Source organism: Xylocopa sonorina, chromosome 6 (genome assembly GCF_050948175.1).
Source record: "Xylocopa sonorina isolate GNS202 chromosome 6, iyXylSono1_principal, whole genome shotgun sequence".
Classification (NCBI taxonomy): Eukaryota; Metazoa; Arthropoda; class Insecta; order Hymenoptera; family Apidae; genus Xylocopa; species Xylocopa sonorina.
Genome location: NC_135198.1, coordinates 13,056,295 through 13,077,775, shown reverse-complemented (window position 1 = coordinate 13,077,775; position 21,481 = coordinate 13,056,295). Strand labels below are relative to the sequence as shown.

General features: G+C 54.6%; 1 protein-coding gene across 5 annotated transcripts in view; it reads right to left on the bottom strand.

Annotated features, from left to right (window-relative positions):
* Lmpt (four and a half LIM domains protein limpet) overlaps positions 1–21,481 on the bottom strand; it is a 62,431-nt gene that overhangs the window by 15,847 nt on the left and 25,103 nt on the right. For 2 of the 5 annotated variants that reach the window (XM_076897100.1, XM_076897105.1), the window contains exons 3-5: positions 6,472–6,646; positions 5,613–5,846; positions 5,313–5,522 (exon numbers count right to left, since the gene is read on the bottom strand). In XM_076897100.1, coding sequence (XP_076753215.1) covers positions 5,313–5,522; positions 5,613–5,846; positions 6,472–6,646 — 619 coding nt within the window. Of the gene's footprint in view, positions 1–5,312; positions 5,523–5,612; positions 5,847–6,471; positions 6,647–9,841; positions 10,455–15,719; positions 15,952–18,015; positions 18,108–21,481 lie in introns of those variants that run through there. The other 3 variants (XM_076897101.1, XM_076897099.1, XM_076897098.1) reach the window with 3 other exon arrangements.

Genomic DNA, 21,481 nt, shown 5'->3' with positions numbered 1-21,481 from the left:
CAGCACCCACGCGCACCCACTGGTCCACACAAACGCGGTCGTCCCGCGGGCTGAAAGACGTCACGGATCCTGACCGAAACGGCGAGGAGGCGGATGGATCACGCGATTATCGGTTTATCCATGCGGCCGGATGGCGGCCAGAGGACTGTTTTATTTCCCGCGGGCAAACCGTTCGAGCCGGGGCAAACTGGTGGCCGTTCGGCCGGTTATGTCGACGCAACGTTCGACTCGAGCTGCGGACCGCGGCTAAGGCTAAAGTTAGCACGAATGTCCCTGGACGGCGAATCCCTGTCCTTAATGCCTCGTACACACTGCGATCGATCATTCGCCCGAGCGGTAATTAACGGTCCCTCGATTTGCCAATTCGCCGCGACCCGCCCGATTATTGGCCCGGTCCGATTAATTGCGATCGAAGACCGTGCCTCTAATGACCCAACCGTTCAGCCCCGTTTCTCGTCTCGCCCTCGGATACGTTTACGCGCGGCGGTGCTTCGATATTTCTACGTCGTTGCGGTGGCAACGAGTTTGGCAGCCCGAGTCGCGAACGATTCCTCGCTTGACGTTTGATCCGGGTCCAAATCGTTCTGTCGGATCGATTATCAACAGGTTAACGTAACAATTTCTGTTTTCCTTCCCCTCGAAACCTTCCAGCCCTTCGACGAGTTCTTTGCGGGGGGTGAAAGTTTCCAGAGTTCGAGTTCGATTCTGTGGCAAACGCCTGTAGCATCGCGTCGATCGGTTGGAACCGCGAGCAACCCCTCGAGTTGCTCGCCGCGGACCCGATAAACCCTCGACGCGTACCTGCGGATGGCCGAGATGCGCGGCCGAATTTCTGGCGTCACTCGAACGATTTTACTTCGGTTACCTCATCGGTTACGAATCAACGAGTCGAACTGATCTCTGATACGCGGTTTTGCGCGCGGTACCTCTGCCTGGCGTTATTCCAGATAGATATCGAAACAGCCAGCACCGTTCGGCTTATCGAACTCGCGATGATCTATATTTGCGCCGCGCATCAACACCGGACGATTGTCCGTCGAAAATAGGTCCCCCTTTGTTCAGAAAATTCTCCGCCAACGAAAACGACTGGGGCAACGTTGCGCGAAAAAAATGGACGCGAATTGAAAGGGGTAAACATACTTATCGAACGCGACGCGTTGCCAACAGATCCGCGCGGGAGAAGATCGATTTCCGTTTGATCTAATCGGGTAACTTCGAACGCGAGAACGAACTAATTCCGTGTGCTTTTCTTTCGAGGCGAAGAAGATCGGGCAAATATTTGGTTTACACGGATCTTTATTTCGAAGGCTAAAAGAAGATCGTCCGACAGAAGCGAGCGGGATCTTTGCCCTCAGCTTCATTCAGCGTTGAAACGGTCCGCACACGTCTGGCAAATTTATTTGACAGTCGGATTTATTTTCGACCGTGTTCGACGGCCGTCCATTTTCGCGTAATTCCCCGTGGCTAATCCGATCGAGCGAGTTCTGCACGCGAATCAGTGAATGAACCGACCGGTCGCGAGGAGCGACGCGCGACGTTCCGCCGTTTTCTCGTCGAACGCAAGAGGACCGCGAGAAAGATCCGTGGCCGCGTATGGAATCCACCGGCTACGTAATCCCAGTTCGAACCACTTAGTTCGCGACTAGCCGCCAGAAATAAACGATCTAAAATAAAACCATCTCCGTCTCGTTCTAGCTGCTGTCTACGAGTAACGGATACATAATTCCAGACGAGACGCGAATCGAAACGTAGCTTCGAAACTGATCGGGGGAGACCATCTTGGAAAAGCCAGCGAGTCGCGCTTGGCTCCGCTCGAGGAGTCGCTCGAAGTCGCGAACTCCTTCTAGTCACGAAATTAATTTCTCGACTCTGAAGGTTCGTTTGATAAATGGTCGCGATTGGGCCTCGACCTCTTTCAGGGTGGCTCGACTAGGAACCGCGCGCTGCTGGTTCCCGGAAACGAGAGCAAAAGGATCGATGCCTCGACGATAAAAGGAAGCGGAAAAAAAAAGAAAAAGAAAGGATAGAAGGATCGATCGGACGATATGAGAATCCAGCCGTAGAAGGCGCGACATTCCACGGTCGTGCGGCGAAGGGTCGAAATTAGTCGACCCGATTGCCACGAAAGCCGGTTCCTCTGGAGGGAAACGGAACAATGCCAATGTTATTTCGGTCGATGATCGAACGTGTGTGCCACGGTCGGAGAAAAGCGTGCCACCGGATCTCTGCGAAGTGCCTTCGCGAGCCGACCGAATTAGATCGTTGAAAACTATGCAGACATTTTCACCGTTCGCAGGACGACCTTCCCTTCGTTCCGCGCGGTGCCAGGTGCACGGAATCCCGCGGTCTTCGATCGTATTTCCAGAGCCGCGGTCCCGTTCCCGACTGGTTGCCGACGATTTCGACATCGACGGAGACCCCGGTGCTCGTAAACACCGCGTTTGTCGTACAGAACAGCGAGCGTTGTTCGAAATCGCCGGGACCAAGAATAGAATCGAGCATCCTCATCGTTCATGCAACGAATGCCACACGGCCAGCTTTCCATCGAGCCGTATCGAATGTCCCCGGCGCGTGCACGTATCCCCTCGATAATGATTCATTAAGCGACGCAACGGCACACGGTCAGTCTCGAAATTTTCCGAGCCGACGGTCTACAGTTCGCCGTGAGAGCAGCCTGCGGCGGCAGCCGGAAGCGGTCAAGAGCAAAAACCTAGGCAGAACGCGCGGCTCGCGAGCCACGCAATCCTTTCTCCACGTGACTCTCTTCGCCGTCGAGGATATCCACTCTTTCTTCGGGTATTTTTGACGAGTGACCCGAATTCGCACCATTCATCTTCGGCGTTGCAACAGAGCGGCGAGGGCTATTTTCGAGATCGGTCGCGTACGCGACACTCGGCTCTCGTCCGAGTCGAGTTCTCTCGGTCAACGTGCATCGATAAAATTTTACGGCACCGGCGAAGGTTAATCGCCCCTCGCGAGGATTTATCCTGCCAAGGATCGAGAGAGGATTGCGAGACTCGTTTCTTTTTCGAATTGACGCGCGCAGGAGCGGATCCTGAACGTTCGCAGCGCAACTCGGCGCGGTCGAACGGTCGCGGGTCAAGCGGGAGGCGCTAGGGGCGATTTTTGCGCAGCAGACGCGGTGTAACACGTGAACCTCTCGATGCCTCCCGAAATAGAGAACGCGGCAGAGAATTTTACGACGGCTACGCTATAACGGCCCGTTGCGTCACTGTTACGCCATGCTTTTCTATAAAGACCGTTTGTGTCTCGTCCCGTCGCTCAGAACGTCTTCCGAAATCATCAACAGAGGCTCGAGGAGTCTTGCACGCTGTTAGAGAGCTGTCGCGCGTCTTCCACCCTAAACATTTACGAGCTTGCCAACGCACCGTTCTCGCGCGCGAGACCTTGCGCTCGTACGTTCGTATTGGTAAAGATATCGTGGTATTGTAAACGCGTGTCTGTTCCATGTTTTCTGGTTTCTTTTTGTTTGTTTTGTATTTTACTGTCGGGCAGAGTAAAAGGTGGGTGGTTTGGCGGAATCGAGAATCCGTGGCCCTCGGCAGGTGGTGGTGACTCGTGTGTTGTTCAGTGTGGGTCACTTCACTTACCGAAACTCGAGAACCGCCAATAACGATCGCGCAGACCCAAGTAGCAGTATACGCGTGGCTGGATCGGATTCGCGCGGTTCGTCAGAGCCTGAGAGAACTGGTCTCGTGTATGGCGAACGGGGAATAAAATCGGGTAACGGCCGATTATTCTCGCGGTTTGCTAGGCCTTTCGTTCGCCTCCAATTGACTGACTCTAATAAAAGACGGGAACGGTTCTCGGTGTCTGGACAGGCCGCGATCGTGTGGTGGGAGCTTCGACAAGAAATCAAAATAGATTACCGACCGGCCGCAGGTACGATTAAACTACGGGTTTCCGGTTGGAAGAAAACCAATTCAGACGTGTTACGCGTACGCGAAACCCGGTAACAAACTGCTCCGCAGCTGAGGCCTCGTGGCCTCGCGCCTCCTCGAGAGTCAGCCCCTGTCCCGATCGAGCGGATCTCTCTTTTCAGACGGAGAGAACGTTCCTTCGATCGAGGTTTGTACAACGGATTTCGAATAAACGAGAAAATAAATGAACAAAGAACAGAAACGAAACGAGCGAAAGCGAATTGTTTGATTATCCCGATCATGCCCAGGAGGAGAACAAACATGGAGAACCGCGAGTTACCTCGCCGCGGTTATTAGTCATCGGTGGATCGAGATTAAACGCTCGCGTGTTCGGCCAATTCGTGTTTCTGCAACATAATTCGCATTGCGCAGTGGCCACGGTGACAAACATGCTTGTATGATGCTCGCCTTCTGTCCTACTCGATTCCTATTTCCGTCCATCTAAATAAAGCCGAAAGCGGCCCAGTTCCCGCGCGGCGCGCGAGACGACCACGCGCGATTGCGCGATATTTAATATTATTATGTTCCAGATATTTTAGGAGCAGGCGGATCGCGATTCCCCAACGGAATTGGGCGCGTTTAGGGAAAACAGGATCGACGCGGTCGCGTAGTAACGTCGAGCGGAGCGAAAATTTTCAGCGCTGCACTCGACGGGAGTTCACGTGCGCACCGACGTCGATGTCGATGGTAAACCGTTCGTAAACTCGAAACTGACGTTTCGTGTAAACTCGCGAGTAGTAAAACGGGGCCGGTGCTTGGCACGAACCCGCGATTTATGCGCACCTTGACAGCTGACTGTGCATTTGGGTCACCGGTGAGATTTCAGGTTTTCTTAATGCTAAAGCAATGCCGCCTGGTGCAATAAAAATGCCGCGACCAAGTGACGCGGGGAGCACCTTCGCGAAAAGGTCCCTCGGTTGTCGGGACACTGCCGTAAATGGAAAGAGCAGCCGTTTCTGGTACGAACCAGACGTATCGGAAAGAGCGACGCGATAAATAAACGCGTGCCACGCGGTTGGTTTTCAAAAACTAATCGAAAACAATCGGCAGACACTTTGAGCGCGCCAACGTTTCGCGCGTTAGAATTTCGAATACTCGTTCGACTCGCTCGTTTCGACTATCGACGCGAGCGATCGAAGATAACAGAGCTCTGTCGTCGATAAAGGAGATTTCAGTGGATAAAGACAGCATCGCGAACAAGTCGCTACGGTCGATCACCGTCGTGTTATTAGCCTCGCACGGTAAACTGGTCCGACTAGGTACGATCGATACTACTTTCGAGTAACTCGGAAGTTCGACGTATCCGTCGTTATCATTTTCATTTTTTTTTTTTTTCTCGCAAGAAAAAGAAATGTACTCGAAAACACTTACTTCGTCGCAAGCCGCGCACCTGGGCTTCAACTGTTCCGCGTAATGCCTCTCGCAGAAGAGAGTGTCGTCGTGTACGCAGTAAGCGAGATCGACGAGGAGTTCCTTGCACTCCATGCACCGGAAACAGTAAGGATGGTAGAGGAGGCCCAGTTTGCTCGCTGATACGGCAAGCGTGCCTTCCTTCAATGGCGCGTGACATCCACCGCAGTCCTGCGAAGGTGGGCGTCAAGATCGCGTTAGATCGATTTAATCGCGGATAGCAAAGGGATGCGTGCGACAAGGATACCGCGCAGAACTCACGAGATCTCGTTCAAGCACTTCCTGGACGCTACCGATATCCAACGCGATCTCGTTCCTCGCCGCCATGAAGTCGTCGGCACTGCTGGCGTGTTTCGGGTTCAAGTGGCGACAATAAGCTCTGGCCAAGTCCTGCTTAGGCAGCTGAATCGCCAATTGTCGGTCCCTGTATCGTTCACCAGACGTGCCGAGCCTGGGCACGGATATCTCCGGTAGCATGGAGAAGTATTCCTCCACCTGTAACGAGAAAATCGTGTAACGTCCGGCGGTGAAAGAAGGTGGGCAGCGGAACAAGGATGCGGTGGCTCGGGTGTCGGTTGTCTGGGGGCTAATAAAAATATCGTTAAATCGAGTGGGCAGCGGTCACGGGAAGCGTGCGCGATAAAGCATCCGGTGGCGATAAAGACCCGCTGCTTCGGGCTGTTAATTTATGGCGATGGTTTTGGAAAATATTGAGAACTGGAAGGTAGCCAAGCGTGCGTGCGAGCGCGGCGTCGCCCGTGTAAACCAGCTTATTTAACCGTGAACGCGCGAGATGCCCCGTTCTCGGCGATCGTATCATCGTATCTTATTAGAGGAACGTATCCTTTCGTAATCGAGGCGATAACTCTCGACAATTGTTCAATTTCACGTGTCACGGTTTGTTTGTTGAATCTTCCACGGGCGCGTCGAATCCGAGCTTACGGTCTAACAGGAAGCGATTACTGCGTCGTGTGCGTGATGGAGGAGGAGGAGGAGGACGAAGAAGAACAAGAAGCGGAGAAGGAAGAAGAAGAAGAAGAAGAAGAAGAAGAAGAAGAAGAAGAAGAAGAAGAAGAAGAAGAGGAAGAAAAGACGAAGAAGATGATCGCGATTTACCCACCTTGTGAGCTGGCAGACCAGGTGGGGCCCAGGCGAGGCCCTTCGCTCGTGGGTCGAACGGAGTCGAGCACGAGGATTCATCGCCTTTCAGGCCCAAACGGGACCTGACCGACACCCATTCCTCGTGGCACACATCGTGCGCCTCCCGGGGGCACTTGCAACTGGTGCAGTTCTTTCTGCAAAAGGAAAAGGAATCTCTCAGCGGCTTGTTACTTCGCCGAGTCATGCATCATTCATGATATTACTCGGAATTTCTCGTGCTCGGTGTATCGAGCCACGAGATTAATGTCCCTCGCCCGTTTAGGAAATTGCCTTAGTTTCCCCGCGGCTCTATGTGGGCCGGACACCAGCCGATACATGGCTTGTTGAACGTGTCTATTAAACCGAGGATATCACGGACGTTAAATATTTGTCTCCGGTCTTTCATTAACTCCGACTACGCCTAGCGTATCTTAATAGAACCTCTAATCGAGTTTTATTGCGCTCGAGCGCAACGCGCATCCCGAGCTGATAGCGTGCTTAGTGCAAATGCGTTCCCCCGTTTCCTGGCGCTCACGTCCACGATCATCACTTTTTCCCGCCTATGGAAATTGGCCCAGCGTTCTTTGTTCATTTCACCGGGCTACCGAAGGGAAACCTTCTGGAGAGAAGGACTCGAAGGAGGCGGAATGGCAGAGGTCGCGATTCTAATTCCCACGTCGCCCACGCGTGGGACACGCTAATGCTCGGAATCGAACGTCAATCGTATAATGAAGGGGTTGCATTCGCCACGCCGATGGCATTCGACGCAGCTCCACCGCACCCTTCCGGATATGTCAGCAGCAAGGTCGTCCCGTTGCTACCGCGAGCGCACTCCTACCCTCGTTACCGTGTTCGTTTTTCCGATCACCCGACGATAAGGGGCGTCCTGATAAACTTCGACAAGCGATGATATCTTTATCTGACACGGCGATCGGATAGAAACGCGAGAGTAAAAATAATACGGCGACCGTTAGGAGAGGGGCAGTGATTCGGTCGTAAATTCGCCAAGTCCGATTTACGGGGGCCGGGCGAAGATCGCCGCGGAGGAGAGATGCTCGTTAAATTTAACAGTGCCTGCGAACGTATTAATGGGCCGCCATAAAATCTGGTTTCATAGAAACGCGATTTCGAGGCTGGGAAATATTCGCGCGCGACGCAACTTGACACCCTATTTCCGTCGATCGAGTAACCGGGACGAAAAAAAAAAAAAAAAAAAAATACCTCCCCGCGGTTGTTCTCGCGGAGGTTCGATCGCGAACATCGCGCGAGAGAGGGATCGTCGTCGTCCCGTTTTTACGCGATCGTAGATACGCTATCGGCTCGTAAAACTTATCTTTCACCGGCTACGTGGGGCTACGGGAACGCGTGCGCGAGTCGAGTTGACTTTTAGCTTGGGAACGATCTAGTCCTCTAACCGTGGAGGAATAATTCGCTGGGGGAGCAGCGGAACGGTTTCCATAATATCACGTCCATAATGTCAGAGAAACGGTCACCTTGTTTGCCAGCGGACCATAACTCGCCGTCCGCAAAGAGCTTTTTAAACGATAAAGAGTTCTCGCGGCTCAGCCGGGACGGCCTCGTTGCCTTTTTTTTTTTTTTTTTTACTTTCTGCGCGCGCGCTCTCGCTAAGAAGGGGGTGCCATCTCCCGATATTATACGAGCCGCGCGGATGCGTCCTGGCATCGGAGGGTGGATGCAAATTAACGTTGACGCCTCGTTAACTCGGAGAACGTGAAACGCAATACTCGCGTGTGGACCATAATTCATTCGAATTCACGGCCCAACGTCCTAGAACGGTTTCCACTCGTTCGCTAGCGACACGCTCGTTTTCGTTTGCCCACGCGAATGTCAGCTGACACCGATTCGATCTTGTGTAGACGGCACGCATACACCAGACACAACACAGCGACACTTTCTATCGGGGATATCGAATTTTCAGTCGCGCGGAATAATCTATAACCGTTTACGCTTTCCTTCTCTGATGGAATCGCCGCGCTCGAAAGGGTTAACTTTGATTCGATCGCCCCTCGCGGCGGTCGCATGGAAGGTAACGAGCCCCTGGTTTAACCAATTGCGCGCCTCCTTTCAATTGAACCTCGTCGTCGGGGCCCGGCGGTCGGCTGTAATCGTCCGGTGGGAACAGAGGCGAGTCGAAAGTGTCTCTCGTAAAGCTGGACAAAAATTGGCCCGCGGTTACCGTAAAAATCTCGCCGAATAATTTACGAGGTTACGCGGGACTATTTGCGTCTGTACGTTCCGGCGAACGAGACCATACCGCGCAATTAATTCCCCGGACGATATATAAACCGAGCGATTTGTCCTGACATTCCACGATGGGTGGTACACGCGTAACGCTTGTAAGCGGCGCCGTTCGAGCGGAATCCGCGAGGGGGCGAGGGGAAAAAAGGGACGTAGAACTCGAGTTATATTAATGCGAGGCTCAACGGCGAGGAAAGAAACGGTCGCGGGAAAAGGTGGGCAGGAGTCGTCGTCGTCGTCGTCGTCGTCGTCGCGACGAGTTTATAATTGCCAGCAGCGGAAGACATCAATGTCGCACCGCCACCGCTGGCTGTGGCGGAATACTCCGTCCATCGCACGGATCGTTAAGCGACGCTAATTCGATTTGTATGTGCCTCCGATCGAAGAAATCGCGCGTGTCGCGCGCTCAGCCTTTCGCGTGCCAGGCTAGACGGACCCGCGTGAAATCTCGAGAAGCGAGAAGCAACTGCGAGAAGCAGCCTGGCGACGTGACTGGCTGCGGTCCCACTTTCTAGCTGTTGTTCTCCGCCGTAGAAACGAGCAACGGACGGGCTATCAGCGGGGACTCTGTCTGCCTGTTAATGCGGGTTAATTATATTTACACTGTCCCCATCCCCTTCTATCTGTCCCTTTTCTATCCCCGTCGCCGCTAATGGAGCTCTAGAATTTTAATTGCGAGCGATCTTATCGAGTAAACACCTTGCCTCGGGATTGTTACGCTGCCCGTAAAAGGCGTTAGGGACAAGGTTCGCCAACGATCTATCAACTGCGATGGCGCGTGTCTCGGACGAGCAAATATTAACCGTCGTTGGACGCGACGCTGGGAATCGGTCGAGGTACGACCGCCTTAAGCGCCGTCGTCCCTCGGGGAATGAAACACCTCGAGCCTGGCGAACTCGTAGGCGACAACAGCCGAGCCTGCCAGAACGCGAGTCCAGCGAAAACCTGGCTCCGCGCGTAAAACCTGAATCGAACGCGTTCCAACCTCGACGGCTAGATCGAAAACCCGCTAGAACAGGTTTACCATATAATTCAATCGAAGGGAACCCGTTCCAGAAGGGAACGGAAAACTAACTTGGCTGGTCAATTACCTAACTATCAGCTCGAACAACTCGAACTGGTCGAACACCTTGCAATAGAGGTGTAACACCCTGACGCAGGCCCATTTCATGCCTGGCCAGGGCGCCAGGCTGAGATCCAGCCCGTCCTCCAGAGGACACTTCCCGATGGCGAGGCTTCGCTTCAATTCCGCCCCGGATATCGTCGGGAAACGATTCTTCCGATCGAGCATGGGGTTCCTCCTGCCGCGTGGCGCGTCGACGCTGCCAGGTATCAGCCCCCTCTTGATCTCGGCGCCTGACAACGTTGGATATCGGTCTCGACGATCGAGCGACGCGGTCTTCTTGTAGAGGTCCTTCTCAGGCACCGAGGGACATCTGGTGCGCATCGCCTCGTGAATCGGAGGGCTCATGGGTCGCTTTTTGGGCTCTGGTATCTTCACCCTGATCCCTTGCGGCTCCGCGCCCGGGGACGGCACGCAGGACACTCTGACCTCCATTTTCGGCCCCTCCTGGCTGGGTCCCTTCGGACTCATCCTGTGGCCCGAGCTCGAGAGCAGCGTCGGCGTCGTGTGACGCCTCTGAAGTTTGTCGTTCAGGATGAGTCCTGTGACTCGCCACCGTCGATCTTCATCGCGTCCTGCTGGTTCTCGAGGGTTTCGAGGCGTTCGTCGCGCGGTCTATCTTCCCTTCTGGGTCCTCGACAGGTGTTCACGATGATTAATCGCACAGCCGAGCGAATTTCTGCGTTGTAATTACCGGTGCTCGAGCCACTGACACGCTGAACTTTACTCTCGAGTGTGAGTCATGGAAAAAATCGCGAGGCTCGCCGTTTCACCGAGCGGGACGAAGGAATCTCTGGAAAATCATACATAGATGGTACTTTCACCGGGCACTCAGACACTGATCGTCGCGATCGAAGGAAAGCGACGGCGAAGATGATCGAGCGTTCCTCTCGAGCGGCGTGCGAGGAACACTCTCGATGGCCGTCGATCCGTTCTTTCTCCGGCTTGCAAACCCCTCGTAAAAAATGGCTTATCGATCAGGCGACCGAAAGATAACACGATACGCCGCGGACGTTTGTAGCAAGATCGTGAAATTGCCGTTGCTCTCGCGAGTTTATAATTCAGGCTGAACGGAGCCCGATCGTTTGTTTGATCATCGAGACGAGCATTCGGCTGTCGTACGGAAAAATTATTACGCGTAGACTCGAACGGACAGGCCATGGGCACGAGCCGGCGAGTACGCACGGCCGGTTGGATTTATTTTCATTGCGGAAATCGCCACGGTTCACGAAGTCACGCGGTTATTTATAGGGAGGATCATCCTCTGGGGTAGCTCTGTACACACATGCGTGCGTGCAGGCGAGCGGGCGAGCCTCCGCGTGTGTCGCCGCGCGGAAAAGGACGCGAGGAGGATACGTTCGCGCGCGCGCGAACCTTCGATCGGCATCGATCCCCCCTCTCGATCTCTGATAACTTTATCAGCGAGCCTTGGACGCGTTCCACTGGTAACTGGACTATCGCGACGCGTTGTCTTATCTGCAAGGTCGGTGCAATCCAATTGTCCACGACGTCCAACTACCGAACTTTCGACCGACGGATACGCGTCCAAGGTACTACGTGACCGCGATTATCTTAACGAGGGGAAATTTTCGAAACGATCGCCGCTCGCTGGCAAAGCTAATAAAATCGGAGTGCTGTACGCTGTCGCGACGCGATTATCTACCGTCGAAGATAACGGAGTGCCAGCTCGAAAGAAAGAGGAAAAGGAAGAAGCGCGCGTCTTACGCTTTACACCGAGTCTCCGCGATGAGAACTGGCAAGAGAAAAGGAATACCTCGTTCTATTCCGGATTCCGTTGGGAGACCGATTAATCAATTAATTCCGGATCTCCCGGAATTGCCAGGAGGAAGACTCCGTTCTAACAACATATCGATATGAATTCGATCGGCTGGCTGGCCATTCCGTACCTCCGACGTATAAATAACACGTTAGACAGCAGACAGCGGGCAACCGCTTGCAGCGTGCGCGAACGGAGTTGACGTAAGCGGGGAAGGAAGGAGCCTAATAGCGTCCGACGCGCGCGTTACCTATATACCGGGGCATTAATGGCTTGATACGATCAAAGATCGGTGACGGGGGCCCGGAGAGGCCGTCTTTCTTCCAATTTCCGAAATTGCTTTACCTGGAAACCGACTATTTCGTCGCAGGTGAATCATCCGCGACGGGGGGAGAAAGGACAGGGGTTGGCCGGTAGTTAGTCAGTCGCCGAATCGCGCCCAACCGGATTCGTTTGCCAGCAACAGAAATCGTTAATAGGGCTGCGCGCGTATATATTTTGGTCGTTCGACCGTCGATCACCTGCCGCGCGTCCCAATCGAAAAGAAAAGAAATCGCGGCTTCTTCGACGGCTGAATCATCGACCGTTCTGCGTCGTCGAGAATTTCGACGAGCAATCCGCGAACCAATCCGCGCAACGGGCCGAAAGACGCGCGATAAAAAATTCCAACGGCGACAGCTGGTTTATCAGCCTGCCTCCCCCGCGGGATGCAATACGCGTGTTATCGCGACACGATCCTCTGGCGAACGGGAGCGTTCGCGTAGCCGCGACGTCGGTTGCTCGCGATCGGGTGACACGCGTCGCGAGACGAGCACAAAGACGAGTTATCGTCGAGTTATTAATTAGACGAACGATCGCTATATTTAAGCGCGAGCGATGCTGGCCGTTCGAAATAGCTCGCGGGATAACACGCAATTTCGCGTTGTCTCGTCCGTCGACTGTGTATCGACGCGATGATCGCGATCGACATCCCTGGCCAGCGGTGATAACGACACTCCGCGATGGTCCCAGTTTACCTCGAACTCCAGCCACTCGAGAATCCGTCCTCGCATATCGCGCAGACCGCTCGACCTCCGTCGCGTCACGACGAATGCATCGCGCCTACCGTTAACAACTTGCACGTGTGTACACAGAGGAGAACCGCGTCTCCGCCACGGTGGGTATTACTTCACGGGGAAACTGCAGCACTCGTAACCGTTGGCAAAGAACGAGAGGAGAGACGAGACGGGATCGTAGCACTATCTTCACCAGGGGTGGTGGAACTGTTGTGTCCCGAACCGGGACGAGAGGGACGACAGTGAAACTCGGCGGCGATACCGATTAAACGGAAGGAGATAAAGCGTAACGCGGTGGCAGCGCGGGAGATTCGAAATCGGAGGCGACGGCACGGCGCGGCGCGGCGCGGGCCACGTAACAGAGTGCATTCGCAGAAGGAGCGTACTTCAAACTGGCGCCATGAGATTCGACGAGGACGTAGGTAGGTGTGTACCTATAGTTAATACCGGGTGGCCCGAGAAACAGCGGCGGTACGGTGGCGCAGGCGCGGGCGACGCGGATCCCTCGGATGTCGTCGAAAGCTCCGCGAGACGAAGCTCCCACCTTGTCGTGAATTGCAACCGACCACGAGTGGAATTAGAAGCGCGGCCCGCGCAGCCCCGTTGATCCGCGATTTGCCTTCCACGCGGTCTCGTTCTCGAACGAACGCGAGCATCCTGTAGCCATGAGAGGCAACGAACCGCGACCACCGGGTCTGAACTCGCGACTGCTCGACGAAAGGTGTCCGCGAATATGATCGTGTAAATCGCCTCGTGCGAAACGACGTCGCGACATTTCCTCGTCGTGGCCATCGAATGGCACGAACGCGTGGCCGCGTTTCGCGTTCGACCTGGCCGTTTCGCTTTGGACGCGCGCAACAAGTCGGCCGATGGCTACTCGCGCGAGTCGTTTCGCTCGAACGCGGTAAACGGGGAAAGGAGGATCGCGTTCCTCGGTGTTATTAGGATGCGCGCCCGAGGCACCTCGCTCTCCTCGACTTTAATTATTATCATTACCGTTTATGCGCCTCGGTTTCTCTCGCGATGCGGAAGAGGAATTGCCCTCGTATTTTCACGAAAATCTCGATCGTAAAAGGTTGTAGCCGCCGGGTGAAAGCTCTCGGTGGGAAGCAATATCGGTGGTAATAATTTAAACAGCGAATCGGCTGACCAGCTAGGTGGTTCAGAGTAACTCGTTCCTGGACGCGACCACTTTGTCTCTTCCGAGGCGTTCTTCCTTCGTTTACGCCAAGCGCGAGAGGTGAACGCGTCGAGGATCCGTGTCGCGTTTTCCGCGTGCACTGGACGCGGAATTAGCCAGCGACGATAGCGTCGTTTTTCGCGGTTTACGTAAGAGGGGGACCACTGGTAATAGCTGGAGGAGGATTTGGAGAAGCTTCCCTCGAAAGCTGCGCAGATTAACCGCGATGGCGTGACATAAGCCACGAAGATTTTGGCATGCCTCGAGAAACCGGCCGACCACCGCAAGACAGCCTGTCGTAAACACACGCGTACGTTTTTGGATGCTCGCCCGTCGCTCGCAAAGTCTTCCTATGGGCAAATATTTGACTAGCGCGCGCCGATTCTTTCGCCAGCTTCCTCGAGCTCGTGTAAATCTTCTCGAATTTACGTTTCAGCAGGTTGCCAGGAAGAAAAACATCGATCGCTGATCAGAGAGCCCGGCTTTTTGCTTCGCAAACTAGTTGCGAAGCGAGAGAGAAAGAGAGAGAGAGAGAGAGAGAGAGAGGGAAAAAACGATGAACCGGAGGTATCTGACGCGATCGAAGATCGAACATCACCAGGAATAAGATTCGAACGAATCACCTTGGCAATGAGTCGCTGACTTATTCTGGTACGGACATGAGTGAGATTTATTTGACGAGCTCATATATTTTGGCTAGCCACGGGTTTTCTAGGACGTTCGCCGGGTGAATAAGCGTCGAACGAGTTTGAAACAATAAACGATCGTTCGCAATCTCGTACGCGACATCGGGCCAGCCCACGCTGGATCTCGATTTCTCGCCGCGGACTGGCGTTCTCCGCGTGGTACGCACACGAATCGACAAATCGGCAAACGCGGAACCTCGTTAAGAACTCGTCACGAAATTTCCAACCGCGTGACGCAACGTTCGCCGTTGGATGTAAAAGGCATTCGAAACGGCTCGGCACGGGACGTTACGTGGCGTCCAATCGGGCCGTATTATCGATCACTGACGTCATTAATCTCACGGGTGAAACGCAAGGTAATTGTCGGGGACGTGTGCCGCCAGTTTACGTCGATATTGGACAGGTTCGGAGAGAGGATTTCGCAAAATGTCTCTGAATAATTCGACTTGCGCAAGTCGGCCGCGGTGATCACCCGCGGGTTTTATGAAACGCGCGACTTGAAATACACGCGAGGCGTCGTTGCAAAATTGCTGCGTTCTATTCGTCGAAACCGTCCGCAAAATCGGCTCGCCGAATTTAAACGACAGCGACGATCGAGTGACTCGACGGTGTGAGTCATTCTCCCGCGAGTGGCATGCCAATTCGAATTTATCAAAAGCAAACAAATTCCATATCCGTCGCGGAGGGACTCGCGCGTTATCGATCGAAAACGAGTCGCGCGTCGAATCGTTGGACGTCGACAGAGCGAACGCGCTACGTGAGAATCATCGCGTCGCTCTGAACAAGCGACAGAGCGAAGCTTATGAACTATGAAAAGCGGACGGATCGTCGCGTTCGTTCCCATCAGCGAGCGCAGAGCGTCTCTTTGATCGTCCTATTAGATCAATGAAAATGGCTGACGATCTTTACACGTCGCTCGAACGCGTCGCTCGTCACCTCAATTACGAGGCAGAGACGCGTAACGCGACGCTTCTCGCGATCTTCTCGATCGAAGCTCGATACACCGGTGTCCACCTTCGATAAAAGCCTTCGGTAATACGTGACCCAAATTCGTAAGGTTTTGTCAGCAATGACGCCCACCTTCTACGAATCGCTCTATCCAGTCTAACCCTTCTAACCGATACGTTTACTAAATCAATAAGTCTTACAGTCTAGGAGCGTCATCGCTGCGGGACTGTTCGTGGGCGTAGTTCGCCGGCTCCTCCTCGTGAATATCAGGCTGGGGAGCTGCGAGAGGGAACGCGCTGCCTAGACTCGAAGGGAACGTTCTCCGTATTCCTCGTCGTCTCACGGCGAAGTTCCTCTCCCTCGAGGGGAACCGCGGTGTTTTCTTCCTCATCTCCGTCAGCTCTTTCACGGAGAGCCCGTCGTCCAAGACCATGGTGGTGATTGTCGGAGCACTCGCGAGGCAACACGAATGGCGCGGCGATAACGAGCGACTGGTGACGCCAAGTCCGTATCGCGCGAGTCTAATACACCGAGATCCCTCTCGTCGCGAATGGCTTATCGTTCGAGCGTCGACACGGTCGCGTATCGCGATAAGGGGACGCGATCCTCGAGCAGCTTTTCAGGGGATCACGCGGTTGTGCTCGACCTTCGGCAGCGACAACACTGAAACGAAACGCGAGCTGAACGAGGCCACTCGGCTGACGACGACCGCGTCTCGTCGTTCTCTCTGTTCCCCCTAGCCGGTCAAATCGAATTAACTTAAATGCGGTTACGGAATCTATCCGGCCGTTTCGCGACGCGATACCAGCTCGACCGCGTGGCACACGTGACGATCGCTCACCGACGACTATCGCTCGAGGGAAACCTCGTCGAGCGGTTACGATCTCATCCGTGTGAATCGACAGGTTTCCCAGACGTTTCTAACATCTTTCGCCTGGAAATCACCGATTGCGCGGCTCCGCGGCGATCAGCGCGCGACTTTCGACTGGCCGCTCGTCCCTCCAGCGAGGCGGCTCATCGCGTTCCGCTTGAGAACAGAGAGCCGCGACGCGGCCTTCGCTCCACGGTTTCCATTACGAGGACCGTTCTTCTGGATCGTAAGCGCGGCTCGCTCCGTCGTCGTTAGCCGATCAAAGGTAAAAGTCTGCCTCTCCTCCTGCCCGCCGCGTAGCGGTACCGAGTTACTCGTTTCATCGAATCGTACGAACGCGGCGATGCTCGTCGAACGGATCGATACCTCGTCGCTCGTGACACTTGGTCGCGTGAATCACGGAGCCGTGTCGACGAGCCGCAGCGTAACGCGCTCGAATGCGTCCGATCGAAAGTTGAACCGCGGCTCTAACGCACGCGAACTAAAACGATTGACAGGCGGCTGTTATTGGCCAATCGACGAGAGTCGAGCCTCGTTGCTCGAGATCTAGTCGGACTTTGACTCAACGCGGCGTCTGCCAGCTGCGAGATCCGCTTCGCCTCTAATCGCCCGCCTGATTCGTCGCCAGCACGATCTTATCGCCGATTATTCGAAGCGATCGATATCGATATCGGCACGTGGGACGGATTTCGTGAGAAAGAGTGACGTAGTTGTTATCACTGACGGATGATTAATGCAGTTTCAAAAGCGCGCGTCGCGTTGATCGGCCACGTGAAACGGCGGATCGTGGCGCGCACGGCTCGCGGGAAGCACCGAATGCGACTGAACGCGACTACAATGCCCTGTGCTCTCCTCGTCGATAAGAATTATCACGAACGAGTAACCTCGTTATCTACGGCTCCGGTGAAGCGGCGCGATCGTCCTCTCTCAAACGAGTTACTTTCAGGCAACGTCCGACGCGCATTTGCATACAATCGCGGTCTCGAAACCACCTTTATCCCTCGCGATTATTACCGTTCGCCTCGCCGCGGTGAAAAAAGTCTCCCGGTTTCCGCCCACGCTTCGCGACTTTCCATTCGTTCGAGCCTCTTTTTCCTCCCCGCTTCGTTAGCGTTCCTCTCCGCGCCTCTTGAAAACTGGACGGGCAGAAAAACGCCAAGCCTTTAATCGGGTAGTCACGTTCCGCGTCTAAGCACCGGGAAGAGCGGGATACCTGTCGGGTTTCTCAGATGCGAGGAATCCTTACCGTTAAGACTTTTCAATTGAATTATCGAGCTTCGCGACGGGAGGGTGCGCTGGAGGGTGAAGCGATCACAGCCAACCCCTAAACGAGGAACGAGACACATGGACGCGTCCTGTCGCGATACCAGCGATCCGTGTTTATTTGCTGTAACCGCAAAGAAACTTACTCCATTACGGAGATGGCCGGCTGCCAGCGGATTTGCAACTCGGGACGTGACACAACGGAAACACGTTCGCCGTCCGCGCGTCGGAATCTTCGACGTTCGGACAGCCTTCGCGCGATCCTTCTGTAAACGTAAACTCCGATCGTCCGCGAGATTGACTTTTTCCCTGCGACTGGTTCTCCGCGTCGTCCACCGCCACCAGCAAGTCCGTCAACTCACCGATCCTCGTGGCGAACGGAGTCCTCGTTCCCAAATGCTCGGCCGACGTAGCTCGAACTCTCCCACTTGGCGCCCATAGTTCCGTCGCGTGCACGTATGTATGTATCTCTATGCGAGGGCCTCTCGTCGCGCACGTGTTCGCCACGTGGAAAAGCGGAGACGACTTCGCGACCGTTCCGCGACACCAGCGAATTTGACAGGCTCGCGATGCCCCGCGCGTAACACGCCTTCCAGCCTGCTCTACGGCCGCGCGAATCGCTTTATCGCCTGGTTATTTGTCCCGATAGCGCGAACAACCGGGTGATCATACTCTAAATTTAGCGCGGCTCGCCGATCGCGCTTCCAGCTAGTCTGCGAGAAGAGAAGAGGGACAGAGAGAGAGAGAGAAAGAGAGAAAGAGAAAGATCGTGGTAACAGCGCTCACGCACGAAAGCACGCACGTCCGGCAGAGGAGGCAGAAATGTACGCACTGCTCGCTTAACCGCTGTTACCCGTTAACGCGGATCGAGATAGCCTCTCCTGCCGAACCGTCCTCTGGTGCGCTCTGCCAATGCGTCAGCTGATCGGCCCCGGAGAAGCAGCTCGTTCGACTTAACGCGCACAATGATTTATCACTGTCCCGGGATATAATGCTCCCGTTCATCGCTTCCTCGCAGCCGGAACGGCACTTTCGAGAAAGGGTTCCTCAAAGCGGACGGTGGGAGGTGCCCTTCCCAGCTATCATCCGGATCGTGACGTCGTATCCAGCTGGTGGTGCTCTTTCCACGATAAAGACCAACCATGGGACCGTGTTTCACGGAAATCCAGAGATTCCTCGGACGGAACGGAGAAGAGATCGACGCGGCGTTTATCGTCGATTACGTGTCCGTATGGCGTTCACTATTTTAGGCTCGAAGAACGGGGCCAGATTCGGAGAGGAGCGAGTTCTATTCGTCGAGGGCAACAATCGATCCGAGCGTGTGTCGCAATCGGTATGCGAAGGGAATCATCATCATCGTCGAGTGAATGAACGCCTACGCGCGCGCTGCGCGTCGACCGGGTGCGCGTGTCTCTCGATTCACTTAACGAGCACAATTTATCAGCGTCCGCCGATGGAATTACTTAACGCGCGCTCCCTGTCGTAATCGGTACCGCGATCGACTAATGAAATCCAGGACGAGTCCAGGATTCGCTGGTTCGGCGGACGCGCGAGAGAAAAAGTGAATTCCGAGCACGGTGCGTCGGAGTGAAAACAGGCTCGCGCGGTGGAAAGTCGTGTAAAGCCGAGGAGGACACGGTTTCGCCGGGAATTCTAATCCCTCGCGTGCTTTCCTCGCCCACGCGCCGCATTCCCATACGACGACGACGACCACGACGACCACGACGGACCGTGATTACGCTTCGCGTGTACCAGCGTGCGTGGCCGGCGAGAGGAACGCGAGGACCGGCACGATCGATCGCCTCGATACGATTCCGCCGAGCGAGTAAGCGGTCTTTTTATTCGCTGTCGATACGATCTTGTCTATGGCGTCTACGACCACAGACTCGAGGTGTAATTGCGCGAGTACAACGATCGTGGAACGATTTTAGGAAAAATTTCTGACACGGAGAGAGAGAGAGAAAGGGAGCGAGACTCGAACTGTACGGCACAAGACTCTGATCCGTGTTATTTACGACGGACAGATGTATGCAGATTAATCGAGAAAGAGTTGAAAACAGTTGTCGTTGTATATCATTCAGCCGGCAGGTTGACGATCGTCGTCGCTCTTGTCTCCGTTTTAATACGCGACTAATCGTCCGATCGATCTTCCGAATTTACTGGTTTGTTTTACGCAACGGAAGATAACCCAGTGAATTATCAGAGTGTTTACCAACGGGCGAAGTTATTGCCAGTTTATGGTGCGCGGCGTATCTCGGTACTTTACAAGCGTTTAAGTCAAATAAATAGCCGGACGGCGTGCCGTTGCTCCGACCCGGTGGCTGCCCCGCGGAATATTAAATATAGAGCTTTTGACACGCATAGAATGTCGCGTAATCGTTCCGCGCCGCGAATTCCCGCCGTGTTTTCCCTCGAGTCGGCGTATACCCGGTAAATAAATAACCGCGGAGCGTGCCGCGTACACAGGACGACGGGATTCTTTTTCCCGGCCCGACGAGCGAGCCGCCGCCAACGTTCCACGCCACCATCGGCGATTTAACCGCTCGTTTGAACTTTGATGTCCGGCGTCGATGACGGCGGGACGGAAAGATCCTTGAGAGAAGTCTCTCGTGTCGCGGACTGTTTGCCCTACGGTTTATAGCCGTTCCGCTAAGTGATTCGGCCAGGAGCTGCCGTAAAAAGCCTACGACAGGGTGTGCGCGATATTTACCAGAAATGTCACCGGCTACCCTTTCCTCGGGACTCTCGGATTACGCGTGCCACGAGCGCCTTCTAACGAGCGCGATCCGCTAGCGCCGTCGGCCATTATGGTGGCTATATTCAGCCACCGATCGTTAAGAAATTATGGCGGTCCCAGCGTTTCCTTCAGCCTATTTCTCTGTCCCACTATCCTCTCTACTCGATACACCATTTTGCAGGCTACAAGGGTCCTAATTCGCGCGATACATCTGTGGGGGTGTGTTCGAGGCGCTATGGAAGTTCCAAAACGCGTACGCGCGGATCGAAACGTCCCACGGTCGGCGACATCGATCGAGAGGAGCCGAGAATGGCGCGAGCGATTTGTAAAGCCGTCACGCCGCGCGTAACAACGTCGCGGTTGCTTGTCGCGAGTGGATTTAGCCTCCGCGAGATCGCAGAACCGCGACGCGACTCGGAACAATGGCAATTGCGACGTGCGAGTCGATTAGCCGCGAACCCGACTTCGTCCAGGGCCGTTCGAAATTTGTCGACTCTGGCCGCGAAACGATCCGTAGGAGGAAGGTCGCGGGAATTAACGGAAAGGCGCCGAGCGGATAATTCGCAATCAACTGGCAGCGCGCGCGCGAGCGACATTGCCGCAAGGACGATTCAATAGACCCTCTCCTCTGTCGCGCATCCGGAAAAGTCAGCTGCGTCCTGCTCGAGGCTTGCAGCTTCCAGGAACTCTGAACGATGATGTCAGAGAAAGAGAGAGAGAGAGACGTAAACGAGCAGCTTTTGGCTAGGAAGTTACGCGACGGGAGCCGACAAAAGGCGTTGGTTTTAAGTCGAACTGGCGACACAGAGAGGCAACCGTGACTAAGAACGTCAAAGTATAAAGGTGATCTCACTGCGCAGTACGCGTGGGTGACCGACATCTTGTCAGACCCACACGCGTCCCAGCACCTGCGTGTCGTCGCGCGTGATGATTGCCCGGCTAATTATCAGCTGAGTATCACTCGACGGATTGGCTGTTACTCGCGATAATAGCCGAGCACGAGAACCGAGCGATTCCTCAAGGTTCCACGACCGGTACAACGGGTAAAAGAGGCGTGGAAAACTGTCGGATACCAGGAAGAGAAAAAGGTT